The sequence below is a fragment of the Choloepus didactylus genome, chromosome 13 (genome assembly GCF_015220235.1).
Source record: "Choloepus didactylus isolate mChoDid1 chromosome 13, mChoDid1.pri, whole genome shotgun sequence".
In the NCBI taxonomy this organism is placed as follows: domain Eukaryota; kingdom Metazoa; phylum Chordata; class Mammalia; order Pilosa; family Megalonychidae; genus Choloepus; species Choloepus didactylus.
Window position 1 is genome coordinate 73,864,477 of NC_051319.1, and position 17,510 is coordinate 73,881,986.

Genomic DNA, 17,510 nt, shown 5'->3' on the forward strand with positions numbered 1-17,510 from the left:
CCACCCTTTGGAAGTGGATTACATTACTCAGAGGATGAGAGACCAGGAAGGTCATATTCAGGAGGACCATTTTTGGAAGGGGATGACATGCCCCAACCCCCACCCCCACCACCACTGTCAGAAGTAAACAGGAAGGTAATGAGGGGGTTTCAGGATGGGGTGGGGGGATTTCAGCAGTTCCTGGAATCATGTTAGTTGGGAGAAGGAAGCAACCTGAGGGGAAGTTTCAGGGATCTACTGAAAGCCCTAGATAGAAGCTTTCATAGAACTTGTGAGGACTCATCCTCCACCCCCAAGTAAAGTTCTGCGCCATTTAGCATCTCTCCTGGCCATGCTGTGCACCCAATCCTTGGAACAGCCCATGCTAAGTGCTAACAATCTCCCCCTCCTCCTCCCCACCCCATTGGGTGGAATCCAAGCCCAGTGGAGCTTCTGGCCTGAGGGCCTCAGAAAGACCATCCAGAAACCAATTCTCCTGCTGGCCCTTCCACCCCTGTCCACATGGGGCCCAAGTGTGAAAGGAGCTGAGCAGAAACCTCTTCCACCACACAATGCTGACACCCCAATGGCCAGCACACTGTGGGCCCAGACAACCCCCCTAAACACACACACACACACACACACACACACACACACACACACACCACTGCCACACATACTCCACTCATGCCGTTCCTTTCCCAGCTGAGCAGAGAGCTGCAGCCTGCCTCCTAGAGAGGCACCCACATTCCAACCTAAAAGACCAGGGTTTAGCCAAGAAGGCACACAGGATTGCCAAGAATGTTGGTGAAATTAGGAGTCTTATCAGGGTCTGGAAAAGCAAACAGTGTCACCCTGATATGGCAAGATGCAAGGTGCCCAGGAAAACCAGAAGGTAGTAGGCAGGACCCTGGCCAAATGGCAGCACCTGCATGCACTGTCCAATGTTAAGAGTGGAGAGAAGACCAGGAAGGCCCCATGTGAAGGGCTGAATGCACTTCCACTCCACTCCACTGTGGCATTTTGACACTGTGGCCCTGTGACACTGTGGCCTCAGCCACCATAGCTACTCAGTTCACAGGAAGCCTTGGGAGACAGTTCCTTGCAGGAGGGGAGAGGGCTGTGCACAACTGAGAGGATAACCCAGGAAAGGGCTGCAAGACAAGGCCTGGGTGTCCTGGGATAGTGGGGCACCTTGCTTCTAGCCTCAAGTCAGGAGTCACCTCCTCCAGGCAGCCTTCCTGGCCTCCTCAAAGGGGATCCCTTTTCGTCCCCACCCCTATATTTGTTCCTGCCGGCCGTTTTCCTGGGACTGCGTCCCTGACCCAGGCCTGCTGGGGCCCAGGCTGTGCGCACGGGTCTTGCTGTTCAGAGGGGTGGTCTACAAGTTTGCTGGCTAGAACCGTGAAAATGTTTCTAAGCAAGGCCAGGACCCATCCCCCACCAGGGCAGCTCTTCCATCCCTCCCGGGGCAGGGGCACCGCCCCAAAGAACGACTTCAAAGAGCCTTATGCTTTGAGCTTCCGCAGCCGGGCCCAGGTCCATGGCCCGCGGAGCAGAGGCCGGGGCCGGATCCGGATCCGGGACGTCGGAGCCGTCCCAGTCCTGGGGTCTCAGAGAACCGGGTGGGAGTGCTGGACCGCAGGCTGTGGGGGGTTGAGGGGCAGGACCTCAGAGCCCCCCGAAGTGGGAGGGTCGGGCCGGGCCGCCGGGCCAATCCCGGCGCGCAGGGAGCGGGGCGGGGGCCGGGCGGGGGATGGGGATACGGGGGCGGGCGGGCCGGGGGCGGGGCGCTGCGTCCAGGCGGCGGCGCCGGCGGCTCCTCAGTGTCCGGCTCGGGCTCCGGCTGCGGCTCCGGCCCGCGATGCCCCACTCCGTGACCCTGCGCGGGCCTTCGCCCTGGGGCTTCCGCCTGGTGGGCGGCCGAGACTTCAGCGCGCCCCTCACCATCTCGCGGGTAAGTCCCGCGGTGGCGGGGCGGCGGGGGGTCCCAGGTCTGAGACCCGGTCCTCGCGGTCCGCCCGGGACCCAGATCCCCGACGTCCCGGAGTCTCGAGAGCCTAGAGTTCACCAGGGTCACCCGCAGGCTATAGAGGCGGCTTCCAGGAGGGGCAGCCCCTCCGCAGCCCCCCTCTCCTCTCCTCCTGCAGGGCCTGTCTGCCCTATCCCGTGGAGAATGCTCCCCAAGAGTTCTCACACCAGCTTCCTAGCTGGCTGCATTTCGGGGGAGTTGGTGTGGGCCAGGGAGGGACCCACAGACACGGGCTGTGGTCTAGACAGATGTACTGAGGCCTGGAAACGCCAGTCGGACCAAACCCAGCTTGAGGATTTGGGACAAAATGACTGCAAGCCCCTTGTCCAGCAAGGGTTCCTGCCAGTGCGGCTGGGGAGGTCTGGGATCCTCCCTAAATCTGAAAAGAGAAAGATCCACCCACTAACTCACTCTGGGCTTTGGTCAATCTCCCATCCATGACTTCAGTCACCCGAAGGGGAAGTGACCAGCAGGAATTTTGGGCTTCCAGGGGAAAGGGAGATTTGACTATGAGGTTGTGAGACTCTCCTTCACACAGAACAATGTAAGAGCCCAATTCCTCAATGTTCCCAGGGCCATGTCCTGCCCCAGGCTCGGGATGGAGGAGTAACAGGAGGGTACACAACTGGAGGGGAGGTAGTAGGAACAGTCTAGTCTGAGACAGACAGAGGGGCAGAGGAGCGGACTCACCCCTGCCCAGAGGAGTACCCAATCTGGAGGAGACAGGATCCTGGCCCAGCCTTTTGGGAACCTCGTCTGGTGAGGAAGAAGAGGCAATTCACACCCTGCCTTTGGGGGCCCCTGGTCTAGGGAACAGAGGAGGGGGCCTGGGGCCATCTGAGGGCCACCTATTGCCTCCAAACAGGCTGCTCAGGTCTTCAGGTCCTGTGTCAGAGAAGCTGAGAACCACCTTCCCCACCTCACCCCCTACCTCCTGCCATGGGGGCTGAGCTGAGCTGGCCCAGCTTTCAGAGACTTCTTTCCAGTTCTTGGGAGGGGTTGGATACCCGGTGGAGTGTGGAATCGCGAAATCCCATATCTGGGAGCCAGGGTGACAGGCAGGCTCAGCTGTCCTGGGAAGCGTCCGACATCTGCCCTCACCCCACAGCCAGAGGGTTCCTGGGGCTGGCTGAGGTGGTCCTTCAACACAGACTGGAGCCCTTCATCTCCCACTTCCCTGAGGGAGCCTTGCTGGGGGTGTACATGTGTGAGCGTCTGTCTGCCTATGTGTGTCAGGCAAGTGTGTCCGCCAAGGCGGGCTGGTGAGGGCGCTAGGCAGGCCAGGCACCCTGGGCGCGAGGCTGCTGACAGGATTGGTGGCGGCGGCTGACGGCCGCAGGCGGTAGGGAGAGGAGACATCTGTTGCCCACGCGGCCGTCTGCCTGCTGAGGAAAGGCCTCCACACGTCACAGTGGCAGCAGCAGCGGCCTTGTTTGGAACTGACCGGGACGTGGGCCCCTGGCAGGCAGGCAGACTGGAATAGGAGTTGCTAGGAGGAGCCCCCCTTGTCCCCCAAAGTCACGCGGCATCAGCTCAGGCTGGAGGAGCCAGGATGGCTGAGGCTGGGTTTGGGTGGGATCTGGGGAGATTAAGCAGCTGGGAAGGCACAGGTCACAGCTTGCCCAGCAGTACCTCAGAGGCAGGTCTACAGGGACTGCCAGTATGTGGGGGTGTCCTTAGCAAGGCCCTCCCTTTCTTCCAAGGCCTCCCTACCTAGGAACTGGCAGGCACAGCCACACTCAGACAGGGAGGGGGCTGGCTGCCTGGAAGGGCTGGGGCTGCAACTTCCATCCATAAAGCCCCAGGGAGCACAAGAACCTTGTACAAGGCTCCTTCCCCAAAGGTGAGTTATCATGATTGCTGGCCTTGGCCGAGCATTCATGGCATACCAGGCCCCACCCTAATGGGCGTTGGTATCAGCCCCCCAGCAACCAGTCCCTGGAATGAGCATCGCTGTGTGCATGGCTCCCTACGGGGGCTTTGCATGCCCTGACTATCTCAGGTAATCTTCACAACAGCCCTTAGAAGTAAGGGCTCCCTCCGGCCTCACATTATAGAGGGGGAAACTGAAGCTCAGAGAGGCTAAGTCATGTAAACAGAGTGGCAGAGAGGAACAGGAATCCAAACCTGTCTGGAACTTGCCACGACTGTATGGAACCAAATGGTTCCTGGCTCTGACTGCAGCTCCCAGCCCACCATAGCATCTGGGCTGGACCGGGAGCAGGGGCTGGGAATGCAGGTGGCTACACGTGAGGGATTTGGTCCGTGCCCCAGCCTCCCAGCTGACCACGCTGCTCCCAGTTCCCCTTCCTTCTGTCTGTTTATCCTGCATCAGCAGCCAGAGGGATCTGCCCGAATTCAACCCTGTCATGTGACTTCCCTGCCTGGAACCCTCCATGGTTCCCCAACACTCAGAAGAAATGCTAGTTTCTCGCCTGAGTCCATAAGGCCTTACAAGGTCTGGTCCCTGCCTCTCCTCTGATTTCATCCTGTCCACCATCCCCTTATTTATTATGCTTCCACCGCAGGACCTTCCCACTCTTTTTCCCAGATGAGTCATTATACCTGCTGGTTCTTCCACCAAGGACAGTCTTTCTCCCTCACTCCCTTTTTTGCAGAAAAGCACCGTGATTGAGAGTGTGGGATTTGGAATCCCTTGGCCTGGATTGAAATCCTGCCTCTGCCATGTATCAGTTGAGTGTTCTGCATTTCCCTGGACCTCAGTTACCTCATCTAGGAAATGGGCTTGCCTTGAGGATTTATGAGACAATGCATATAAAGGCATCTGGGAGACTCAAGGTTTCCTGGCCTCTTGCCCTCTCTGACCAGAACTCCCCAAGCAGAGCTGGCAGAGTCCCAGCCGCCCCTGCTTTTGAGAACTTCCTCCACCCACAAAGGCCTGAATGCACCCCTTGTGCTGCCTGAGTCATCTGTAGCTAGCTGCCCCCTGACAAAAAAGACTCTTCTCCAGGGTAGGGATCAGGTTGGGGCATCCCCTCCCCCAAATCTCTCTTTCTTCATCTGTAAAATGGGGTGAGAACAGCCTCAGCCTCACCAGGTGGTTGAAAGGTTGCCATGAGCTAATTATGGGTAAGGCCCTGAGCTAGGTCCTTACCCTGAGCTGGTATCCATGAAGGGGAGGGGGCCTGAAGCAGGGCCCCAAGGGGAGGGATGGTGCCGAGTGGGTGCCTCCCCCAGGAGGACAGGCTCATTCAGGTGCCCCGCACTAGGAGTGGACATTAGTGGTGGACTAGTTGGCCGATGGTGCCATGCTCTAGAACAGAAAAGTTCCTTGGGGCAGCGTGTTTCGGGGCAGGTCAGCTCAGGCAGTGCCCACACCAGGCCTCCATCCAAAGAGCTGCCACTACCTCAGCTTTATCCACTAACTACTGGGAGCTGGCTGACTGAGCCTGGCCAGACTTCCAAAAGCTCCCACCCCCACCAGTGGGAATGGGGTCATGGTGACTCCTGAGCCACAGCGGGACACCAACTAGAGAGAGGCTTGGTAAGGAAGAGGGTGTGTGAAGTCTATTTCCAAAGGCTGTGCTAAGGCCAAGGACAGGGTGGAGGGTACCCTGTTGCCTGAATTACCTTGGGCTTCTTACTCAGGTCTCCTTCTGACCCTGTCCCCAACCCTTTGTGGCCCTTATTGAGGGACCAGCATTGTAAGGGGCTCCAGAATTGGATGCTGTTTGACCCTCTGGAGTCGGTGGTGGCACTGGGGTGGTCTGTGCCGCTGAGGGATTGGCCATCCTACAGAGGAAGTGGAGGTGGAATTGTGACCATGGAATGCAGGCTAGCAGCTGGAACTGGATGGCCTTGGACTTGCCCGAGGAGGTGATGAGACAGACCCAGAACAAGGCAATAACAATGTAGGGAGGTGAAGGTGGTAATGGGGATGCACAGAGTGCTGAGGGAGCCCAGAGGAGAGGCTCCCAGATCTGGGGGATGAGGAGGAGTAAACTGGGAAGTAAGGGGTTGGGAGTCAGAGGAAAGAATGGTTCAGGCAGAGGGAACAGCATCTGCAAAGGTCTGGACGTGAGAAATATCTGTTGTCTGTGAGGAACCCATGGATGTTCAGGTGATCCAGATAGTGTGGGTGGGGAGAGGTGAAAATGGGGTGTGGGGACAAAAGGCGAGATCTAACAGGTAGGGAGGCAAGGTCATTAAGGGTTTGAATGGGGCTGCTATGCAGTCTGGCTAGGTGGGGCTATGTCCGTGCATGTCCACGCTCTGTATGCATCTGTGAGCACGTGTACCCGTGTGTCCTTTGCATGTCCTTGGGCATGTGTTCAGGCTGCGAGAGTGACATCTTGCTTGTGCCAGCCTAGAGGAAGCTCCTCGCATACACAAGTGAGGGAACTGAGGGTGGCTAAGAGCAGAGGCTGCAATTGGGCCACGTGGGGCCCTCACCCAGCCTCTTGGCTTGTCCACCCTCAGATCCACACTGGCAGCGAGGCCACACTGGCCGGGTTCTTGGGTTGAAGGGGGTCCTGAGTAGAGCCTGCAAGCAAGGCCACGTAATGACTGTGCCCAGCTTTCTGGCTTGCCTGCCCACAGGTCCATGCTGGCAGCAAAGCCGCACTGGCTGCTCTGTGTCCTGGAGACCTGATCCAGGCCATCAATGGTGAGAGCACAGAGCTCATGACACACCTGGAGGCGCAGAACCGCATCAAGGGCTGCCATGACCACCTCACACTCTCGGTGTGCAGGTAAGCATACGGCAGGCTGTGCTGGGATGATGGGAGCGGGGGACAGCATCACACAGATGGGGGCCTGGCAGGCAATGTTCAGAGCTGGGGGTGGCTTAAGAAAGGAAGAAGCCACCCTTAACTCAGGGCTGGAAGTGTATTGGGGTACTTAGGGCAGGGTTAGGCAGCTCAAAATCAAGGCTGAAATAAGACCTTGGGTAGCCTCTGGGAGGCTTTCTCCTCCCTAAGTGCTCAGCTTGATGACCATTTCAAAGCAATTTATTTGTCTAACACTTCATTTAACCCCCACACCAAGTCAGTAAAGTAAGACTTAATATAGTCCCCACTTTACAGATGAGACAGCTGAAGTTCAGGAAGGTTAGAGGGTGCTTAGAGTTGCACAGTGAGGGTGTGGGGAAGCAAAATTTTTCCTCAAGTCTCTCTCACCACAAGGTACTCCACTCCCTCTACTTGTTACTGTCCAATCCTACCAGCCCCACAGCTGCCCCTGCCTCAGCTGCTCCCTCATGGGCCAGCCTCTGCCCCGGTTGAATCTGGATATAGGATGAGAGCTTCCTGCCAAGGACTGTAATGCTGTGCAGTCCATCTTGAAGGGGAAGAGAGCGGGGGAACCCTACAGATGGTCTAGGATGGAAGGTTCACCTGGAGTGTCCCCCAGCCTTGCTCAGGCCCTGGGCCTTTGGTCAGCTCCCACAGGCAGTCTGCCTTGGCCTGGCTGGGTGGGATCTCCCTACCCTGCTGCCCCGCCTGGATCCAGACGAGTCAGACATAACTGCTCAGCTCTGCCACGTTCACTGCTCACAGGGACTTTCCATGGCCCCCTGTGGAAGCGTGTGGGCAAAGCCTCCCAAACCACAACACAGCTAACCATGCCTTAGAGCTGCAGTAATCCAATGCCATGGAGCCATTAAGCATGGAAGGAATACTTCTGAGGTAGCTCCTATTTGTGCCTGGCCCACGTCCTGGTCAGGGTCAGGACCCCAGTGGGCCCAGCTGCAAGGTCAGGGCCTTGTGTAGTCTGCCCGGCATGTACTGAGGAGACTGTAGCCTGGGAGATCGGCAGGACTAGTCCTTATCCAGACTCAGGGATATTAGATACGCCAGATGACTTCTATGAGTCTGCTTCCCCCCCCCCCCCCCCCCATAAAACAGGGGTATGGGCTAGACGGGAGAAGTGTCAGCACTGTTCTGCCCACAAATGGCCTCTGAGGCTGCCCCACTTGGCTGGATTCCTGGCCCTGACTCACCTCCGGCCTTGACTCTGTGTGGCTGAACAAGGGTAGCCCTGGTGGGGGCTGGGGGTGGGTAGGGGTTCACAGGGGGCCTGAGTCAGGAGCCTGGTCCGGTAGTTCCCAGAGAATGATGTCAAGGGAGGGTGGCCAGGGTGGGGGTGCGGGTGGAGGTCCCCCTTCTTTCCTTCCTTCCTTCCTTCCTTCTCTGGTCATTTTTTCCAAGCTAGACATGGATGGAACCAGGGGTCCACTGAACTGTTCTGCTCTGGGTGTTTAGGCCCTAAAATGCAGCCTGGCCGTGGAGCAGCTGAGAGCGCATTCTGTACTACCACAGTCCTGGGTTCCAATCCCAGCTCAGCGCTTGAGAACTGCCTTGACCTCCAGAAAGTGACTTAATTCTGAGGCCTTAACTTCCCCAACTCCAAAATGGGAACCATTTTGTGATTTTGGGACTGAATGATGATGACTGTACCAGGGGCCTGGTGGGGACCTTCCCTCCCACCCTGTATCCCCACCACTCAGAATACAGACTTAGGGAGATCAAGATATTAGGACTCCTTTACCCTCTGACCAGCATCTCTTCTCCTGGGTACAGAATTGGGTGCCTTCTCACCCGCGAGACCTCTGATCCTGTTCCCCATGCTGCCTGCCATGCCAGGACCTATCCCCCGGGTCGCAGAGAACCTCCCACCCCCACCACGAGCTCTGTGGAGGCTCAGGCTGGTGAGCTGAAGGGAGGGAGCTAATCTGTGCTCCTACTCCCAGGGCTTTACCCAGACCCGCTTCCCTACTTTCCCTCTCGAGTACAGAGGGCTCTCACCCCCCACAGACCTCCCCCCAGAATAAAAAGGGAAGTAAAGGCCTGACTTCCTACTTTGCTTCTTTTGATTGAAGTCCAAAACCCAGCATCCAACAATCTAAGCTAACTCACACTTCCTGGGCATATTCTACAAGTCCAGGTCCTTCCTGACATCAGCTACAACCCCGGGGCCTTTGGTGGGGCCCTGTCACCCATCATGTGTTGTCTGAGATGCCCACTTTTTGGGGGTCATTTTGTTCCATGGTGGCAGATGGGGCCACCTGCTCAGCCTGAAGTGGGAGTCTGGGTGTGGGAGTGTGACGCGTGAATGAGCTCTCTGTTCCAGTGTGATGCCTTGCCCACCCCCTCTTATGTTTCTGGGTACTTTGTGTCCTCTGACCCTCAGACTGCAGGCTTGCCCTGCTCTTCTGGACAGAACTTTGGGGAAGCATAATGCCAGGTAGCCACAGAAGGTGTCCCAGGTTTATCCCAATGGAGTTCCTAGTGGTGACGGACACAGTTAGAGCTGTGAGTTAGGGCAGTCATGTGGGAGCCTGCTTGAGAGGGCTGGAGTTGGAGGCCATTGAGGGTGATATTGCCCAGGGGCAACAGAGCCTTGATTCCAAGGGCCCACAGAAGGCTGTGGAGGAAAGAGGTAGCCTGTAGGGGGCTAAGGAATGGGCAGAAGTGAGGAAGTGCAGAGTGAGTGTGGACTACAGGTGGAGACAGCTTAAGAACCTCAGCCGAGTGGGAAGAGAGGCAGGGTGGAGCTGCTGGGGCAATGGAGAGATATTAACAGAGCCCAGGAAGCTTCTTGGGGCAGGGTGGGGACATTGTTCCCCTTTGGTCTAATCGGCCCCACTTCACGCCCACCCACCACTTCTGGTGTGGTGACAGGTAAGAGCTGGTCCCTGCAGATAGCCCAGGGTCCATGTACCCTCCTGACCTGCCTTCTCACAGGGCTCCTGAGCAGCAGGGCTGGGCCCCAGGCCTGTAGCCTCTTGGCCCCGCCTGCCCCGCTTATGGCAGGTTTACGATGTTTTTCTCCCTCCTGTGTGGTGTTTGGCTTTTGGTTTCTATGGCGAAGCAGGAATTTCCTAATGGCCTGTTTCCCATCTGGGCTGGGCAGACATCAGTGATGACTCTGCCGGCAGCAGCAGGGGAGGAGACGCACCCCTCAGGGCCTCCATTCCTCCTTCCCCCAGAGCCGATGGACATCTGACCTCAGCTCCAGCAGAGGCTGTAGACGGCAGAGGGATGGGCCAGGGAAGCGAGGGCCACCTGGGCCACAGATCAATGTGTGAGACCTGGCTCTCCCTGCCATAAGCTGGGCCTCTTTGAGCTGAGCCTCCATAGGCCCCAGAGATGGTGGAAGAGTGGGGAAGTTGCAGGGCTTCTCCTGCAACCTCTCTAGGAACCAGACCAGAGAAGGATGGGGCAGCTGGTCAGAAAGGGAGCACACAGCCCACAGTTCCAGAAGGGTGGCAGATCTTGAGATGGGTGGTGAAGGAGAAAGAGCTGGGGTGGTATCCTCCTCCCTGCAAGACACAAGGCCTGGTCCTGGGTGGTGCTGGGCCAGGGTCCAGCCCCTCTTGGTCCCGGTTCTCAGGCATGGTGAGCACAGTAGGCAGACATATCTGACCATCCCAATTCCTGCCACAGGCCTGAGGGTAGGAGCTGGCCCGGTGCCCCTGAGGACAGCAAGGCCCAGGCACAGAGGATCTACATCGATCCTGAGGCCCAGGTATGTACAGACACCACTTGGCTTGGCTTTGGCTCAGAATGAGTCCAGGTCAGAGGGGGCAGCCCTGGTCCACAGGTTCACCTGCACTGGGCATCCTTGCTTCGGCTCTCAGATGCCCAGGCCAAGCAGAGCCAAGAGAGAGGCTGAAGCAGAAGGCCTCCCTGGACCATGCCCATGCCCCATCCTGTGCCCCCCAGGTGTTCCCTAGGCAATCCTGGATTCTGGGACAAAAGTATGGTAGATAGGGGCTGGGCCAGCCTTGCCTCAGGGTTTACCACTCACCCAGCTGGGGTCTTCTCTGGTACCCAGTGATGTCAGCCCTGGAGGAAGTCACCAGGCTGATGGGGGAAGGGAACAACCTCTGGGACACTCCTCTGTCTCATCCTAGCCGTGGGCACCCATTTGGTCTGAAAATAGCAAACCTCAGGCCATGGGGCTGACCTTAGAACATAAGGCACTCCCTCGCTCAATCTGAGGCTAAAGTTCTCTCCTGGTCATCCTGTGATGGCACCTAGCAGACCTCAGGCTGCAGGCCCATCTGCCTCATCACCTGCATGGTCCTGTCCTCAAGGAGAGAGGTGGGCCCAGCTGTGCCAGGGCCTCGTTTTGCCATGGGCATGAGGGTTAGCCGAGCAGGCAGGACTCAGGTGCTCAGAGCCAGCTCAACATCTCTGGGCCATAGAGTCTGGGCAAGATGGAGACTGGGCTGGTCTGTGGTGGAGCTAGAACCATGGGATCCAGCATGTGGGACCATGGCCTCCTGGGCCTGCTCACGTCTACTTTCTCCTTATGGGGGAAAGGGGACCAAGGTAGGGAAAGGAAGCTTTGCTGGACCAGAGGGAAGGACCTGCTCTGGTCTCTCCCTCACCATCTATGCCAGTCCCATCTTGCTCTGATATTTGTTTCCTACCTTGCCTTTGCCAGCATCCCTGAAACCAGAGAGTACCCAATTCTGGCACGAGAAAGGCATTTAATTCTGGGATGGGGGAAGCCAGGGGCTGAAGGAGCAAAGAGGAGGTACATGACTCAGCCAAGGGGTCAGAGAGGGCTTCCTGGAGGAGGGGATACCCAAGCCAAGGCCAGAAGGCCTAGGAAGAATAAGGCAGGCAAAGGGAGGTGGGGAGAGGAAGTGTGCTCAGGAAACACATACAAAGGCCCAGAAGTGTGAGAGTGCACCACAGGTTCAGAGAACTGAAAGGTCCCGAGGGGTGGGAGGGCAGAGGTGAGGGCCGAGGGGGTGGGACATGGCCAGGGACAGGATCTCAGGCTCTACTGGGCCCTCAGCTGTTCTTGCAGAGATTCGTGGCCACACCTGTGTCTCAGAAACTTGCTCTGGCTGCGCAGAGGACACAAGGCCCTGGTGAGGGGGTAGCTTTGGCACAGCCAATGGGGCAGGCTTGGCATAGGCCAGGCGGAAGGGAGCAGCATGGTGCAGGCCCCACCTCACACTTGTGACCGTGTCAGGATGGACAGGACAAGGGGGCCTGAGCCTTGCAGTCTCAAACTCAGCTCTGTACAGTCCCTAAGGAGAGGCTCAGAGCCAGTGGGCCTGAGGGGAGATGGGGACTGGAGGGCAGCTCCCCCTGTCCCCACATTTGTCCTTGATGACTCCCTCCCAGACCAGGCTGCCAGTGACTCAGGCTGGAGGGATTTTCCAGAAACAGCAGTGCAGCCCCTCAGCTGCTGCTCTCATTTTGTACTAAAAGGTCACAGCCTCCATGGGTGGTGACAGAAACACCCCCACCCGGCCCCTGCAGGGCTGTTGTCTTCGGTAACAGACACAGGGCCCATTGTCCCTACACACTCCCACCCTCTGCCTGCAGGGTTGGGGGGTGGGCAGGAGTGGGCCCAGCTGGAGCCATCAGTGGAGGAGACCACAATTGGCCCTAGGACCAGCACAGGGTGCCCCTGGCACTCCCCCTCTCCCCAAGTGAGGTGGGACAGGACCCCACTTTCACTGTAGACTCACAGGAGACCTTCCTTCTCTCAAGCCTTACTTGGGAACATCCAGGAGACATTTAGCCCAACCCAGAGTGGTGGAAGGGTGGTGATAAGGAAAGATTTCCTAGAGGAAAAGCATTTAAACTAAGAACCAGAGGAGGGTACAAGCAAGCCAGGTAGAGAAGGGAGCCCTTGCACACTTGCCCTGACCTCTCCAGACCAGCAGAGAGCTAGAGCTTGACCTCTGGGAGGGACCGTCTGCTCCTCTGGACTCAGGGCCTGTCTCCATCCACGCTGAGTGTCCCAGATGGTGACCCTTGCCATGTAGGGGCTAATAAGCATGCAGGCGGTTACCCCCATTCTGCTGACACACCCACTGAGGCTTCGACAGCTAAATCAGCAGCAGGGCTGGTATGCAGAGAAGGGGCGGCACCGCACGGAAAGGCCTGGGACTCAGGGATGCCGTGACAGCTGTTCATCCAACAGGCATTTGCTGGGTGCCAGGCACCCTGCTAGGTGCTTTCTATGCAACTATCTTTCTTCCTCTCATAAGGAACTTGTGATGTAGAAATTATCACATTCCCCCTTTCACAGATAAAGATACTGAGGCTCAGAGAGGAGAAGGGACTGGCCTGGTTAGTGAGTGATAGAGCTGGTACTCAAACCAAGATGGAGGTCCCCACTTGTGTCCTAACCACTGAGTTCAGAGAGGCCACTGTGGGTGGCCACGGGAGGGGCAGTGGCTCCCGTGACCCTGCAGTAGACTCTCCCACCCTGTTGGGTGGGAGTGAGGGGGGCCTCCTTCCTCCTGGTCCCTCCGCCTCCTCCACACTGGGCTCAGCCCCGCCCCCACCGACCACAGCCCATCTGGTCCCCATTAGAGGCTGGGCCAGCCCTGCCCGCCTGCCCGCCCGCCAGGGGCCCAGACACATGTGTGAGAGTGCTCAGGTTTCTCAGGGGCTTTTGTTGAGCCCGATAGGGGTGAGGGGAGGGGGCTGGTTCTTCCTGCTGCTGCTGCATTGATGGGGCCCACCTGGGCAGTAAGAGCGCCTCCCTTTTGCCTACTGGGGTGGGGGAAGCAGAGAGGGGATACCCCCACTTGGCTTCTGGTCTGCCCGTTCCCTAAACTCCCATCCAGCATGGAGCCTGCAGAAAGCAGAGTGTGGTCAGGACGGAGCCCTGCAGGCCCAACTGTACCCCAAGTGCTGAAGGCTGCCTGAATCTGAGCATGACTCCTTCCTGCTAGGGGAGGGGCCTTCTCCCTTTCCACCTAGGCTGAAGCTGAGACCCCGTTTCATGGCCTGGACTCTTGGGCTCCACCCTAACGCCAGGCTGCTCCAGTTGCCAGCCCAGTCCCGGCCATGGAGGCCACCATGGCCATCCCCAGGGTGACCGGTGCTGGCTCCAACTATATGAATGGATGTGTGATTAAGCTGTATGGTGGACTGGCTGGTGCATGTGTGTAGGTCGTTATGCATGTCTATGCCTGTAAATATAGTGAGAGTGTACACGTCTGTGTTCCCATGTGGGTGTGTTTGTGTGTGCCTGCAAGCTGGAGGCAGTGCATCCCTGGATTCTGAAGGGATAATCACCAGTCTCAACTCAGACCCACACCCACAGAAATACCACCCTCTTCCATGGGCTGAGGGAGCATGTTCAGGGCACACGTTCCCCAAATGTTTCAGCCATGGGCACCAGACATTGGTCAAGGGGGAAGTGGGGTGGGAGGCTTTGAGTTCTGGCCCAGCCTCTGCCCATCTGCTGTGCCTACAAAAGGCCACCCATTAGGGCCCGGAAAGCAGGAAATGGAGGCACTAGAGGAGGAGGGTAGGACCTCACAACTGCACCCTTGAGCCTCAGCCTGGCCACCAAAGGGCTTTGGACATGTGATGATCAATGACCCTTCCTGGCTTCAGGACAGGAGTTAGCTTTTCGTACCCAACCATGGTCCCACACCAGGGCCACCTCTGCCAGGAAGCCACATACTCTGCACTAGTTATGCTGGCCTTAAAGGCTCCTTGGGACGGTGCTGCCCCAAAACCATCTGCTTCACGGGCACTGGTGGTCAGAACCATCATGTGGTTCACTGAGGCTCAGGCACTCAAGTCTTTATGTCCTGCTTTCCACAGGCATTCCTTATTTCTACAGAGTCTGAAATGGGCCCAAGGTTCAGCTCTTCCCCATAGACCCCTCCCTGGCTGAGTGCCATAACCCACAGATGCCAGAGCAGGGGAAGCTAGCCAACACCCAAGGAGCACTGGCATAGCAGAGTGGCATGGGTGTGCCAGGAATGGCCAGAGGCTCTACCCCTGAGGGTCTCCCAGTGCCTCGGGCCTCTCTCTCTCGTAGGATGGCAGTCCAGCAACCAGCAGGTGGTCCTCAGCCTCAGGGATTGGGCCAGGAGATGGCAGGCCAGGCCTGGGGTCTCCGTATGGGCAGTCACCCCGCCTCCCAGTCCCTCACAATGGCAGCAGCAGTGAGGCCACCTTGCCGGCCCAGATGAGCATCCTGCACGTGTCTCCACCCCACAGGTAGTAGTCCTGACCTTTAAAGCCACACCCAGACCCCATCTTCATCCCTGAGCCCTCATAGCTCACCAAGTCCCATCCTGACCCCTAACACCTGATCCTTGGGTCTCATCCAGTTGCATTTTGACCACTGACACCTCATCAGATCCCCCCATCCCTACCCCAGGCTGGCAGAGGGAAGTCTAGAACTGCAACCCTGCCCCTCCTCCATCTTTCTCTCCCACCCAGTGCTGACTCACCCAGAGGCCTCCCAAGGATTCGTGACAGTGGAGTAGACTTGGGCTCCGATGTGTACAGGATGCTTCGGGAGCCTGCTGAGCCCACAGCCATGGAGCCCAAGCAGTCGGGCTCCTTCCGCTACCTGCAGGGCATGCTAGAGGCGGGCGAGGGCGGTAAGATTCCCACCACCATACCCACCTGCTTTCCCACTCCCTGCAGGGGCCAAGCCCCCACTTGTAGCACCCCTTACCATCCCAAGTCGTACCACTTAGCCATCTACCCCTCCTCCCAAGGATCCCCGCTGATGGCCTCAGAAGCAGTGCCCAACCCCATACCCCACAGAAATATTCTTCCCTTTTCTGTCCCCCACACCCAGCTCATGCCACCTGTGCTCTGGTTTTCAGGGGAGCGTCCAGGGCCTGGTGGACCCTGGAACCTGAAGCCTACTGCTGGCAAGCTGGGCACACCACTGAGTGGCCTGCAGGGGCTGCCCGAGTGCACACGCTGCGGCCATGGCATCGTGTGAGTATGCACACCCACCTACCCCACCCCCATTCCACCTCTTTCAGACCCCAACAGTCGCTGCCCTGGATAGAGGTGGCTCTCAAATCTGTCAGCCACCCGACGTCGTCTTCTCCCAATCCACCCACCAGGGGCACCATCGTCAAGGCACGGGATAAGCTCTACCACCCTGAGTGCTTCATGTGCAGCGACTGCGGCCTGAACCTCAAGCAGCGCGGCTACTTTTTTCTGGACGAACGACTCTACTGCGAGGGCCATGCCAAGGCGCGCGTCAAACCCCCCGAGGGCTATGACGTGGTGGCCGTGTACCCCAACGCCAAGGTGGAACTCGTCTGAGCTGTTTCCAGGACCTCCTGTCCCCACCCCTGCTTTTTTAAATACCCCTGCCCAGCCAATGTAAATATGTGCATTTGCCCCCTGCCTCTCTAATAAACTCCCTCTGCTCTGCCCTCTGTTCTGGCTGTGGATAGAGGCCACGAGGCCTCGAACCTGTCGGTGCCCTGGCCTGCCTCCCTCCGGGGCACATCATTCATCCCCAGTCCACAATATCTGTTCATTGTCTGCTAGGTGCCAGGTTTGTCCTAGGCCCTGGATGCAATGGTGAGCAAGTCAGGGACTGTGCTGCTCACAAGGGGTCCTCAGCCTGGGAGGAGGGGGGAAATGGCAGACAGGAGTCACATAATCACAAATAAATGCAAAGAGGCAGCTCTATTAATATGGAAGTGAGGCCACAGGGTCTGACCTGAGTGGCGCCAGGGAAGGTGTCAGCTGAGAACTAACGGATGAGGGAGGGGAAGAGCTTTACAGGGTGAGGACCTGTGTGTGCAAATGTGTAGCGAAGGTTCACACCCACAGTAAGGCCCCATCTGGCCATCTGCACGAGCCGGGGCAGCCCATAGCAGCCGCAGGAGGGTCTCAGTAGGGAATGTGATGCAGGGAGGAAATCACCGGGGCCTCGGTGGGCGGTCTCCACCTCCCAGTTTTCTCTCTTCCCTGCTTCTCCCTCTCTTCCACCTCCTCTTAATGTCCTCCAGACTCCTTTTTCTTTCCCTTTCCCCTCTCCTCCCACCAGAGGGCGCGCTTGATTTTCCTAAAGCAAATGAGGGGAAAGCGAAGGTAAGTTTTAGAAAATAAAAGAACTCTCACTGCTCAGACGCTTTCCTCTCAAACATGCTCAGATCTCCAAAGCCAAGCAGTAAACATCCGTCCTCGGAAGCCCCATGCCAGGTCTGCTCTGGGCCTTTCGCGGCTTCTTCTCACACACCAGCACAGACTCGCACTTTTAAAAAATCTAAATCGGATCAGAGTTGATGGATTGTGGCTGTGACCTGCTGTTCTCATCTGAGGACGCATCCTGGACTCTGGGTCACATGGACAGGGAAGTAGTCTCATTTATTTAGTTCAGGTTTATATTTAGCGAGCCCGGGTATGTTTGTGCTATTTTCAATTTTATGCTATCACAAACCACAAAAGACCCTTATCAGTTCACACTCACACCATCAGCACATGACAGTACCCATTTCCCTGTGCTCTTGCCAATACAGAGTATTATTTTTTTTCCATTTTTGCCAATCTGATAAGTAAAAGTCTGTATGTAGTTGCTTTAGTTTGCATTTCTTGGATTATCAGTGATGGGCAGTTAGTCATGCAACAAACATTTATGGTGAACTTACTGGGTGCCCTAAGCTGAGAGAACAGCAGAAATAAAGTGGTCCTAAACTCTTCAGCCATTTTCCCGAGGTTTATTTAACTTAATGATTACTGGGAACTCTGTATTTTTGTAAGAATCTTTGTTAGTGAGT

General features: G+C 57.3%; 1 protein-coding gene across 2 annotated transcripts; it reads left to right on the forward strand.

The window, feature by feature from the left end:
- Window positions 1-1,781: 1,781 nt before the first annotated feature.
- PDLIM4 (PDZ and LIM domain 4) lies at window positions 1,782-16,157 on the forward strand. Of its 2 annotated transcripts, XM_037802031.1 has the most exons (7): window positions 1,782-1,936; window positions 6,572-6,723; window positions 10,417-10,498; window positions 14,789-14,970; window positions 15,196-15,359; window positions 15,591-15,708; window positions 15,840-16,157. In XM_037802031.1, exons 1-7 carry the CDS (start codon window positions 1,844-1,846, stop codon window positions 16,042-16,044), a joined length of 996 nt encoding a protein of 331 aa, XP_037657959.1. In that variant the 5' UTR covers window positions 1,782-1,843; the 3' UTR covers window positions 16,045-16,157. The 2 variants fall into 2 exon arrangements, with proteins under 2 accessions (XP_037657959.1, XP_037657960.1); XM_037802032.1 differs by lacking the exon at window positions 15,591-15,708 and having other exon boundaries at window positions 15,840-15,910.
- The last annotated feature ends 1,353 nt before the right edge of the window (window positions 16,158-17,510 follow it).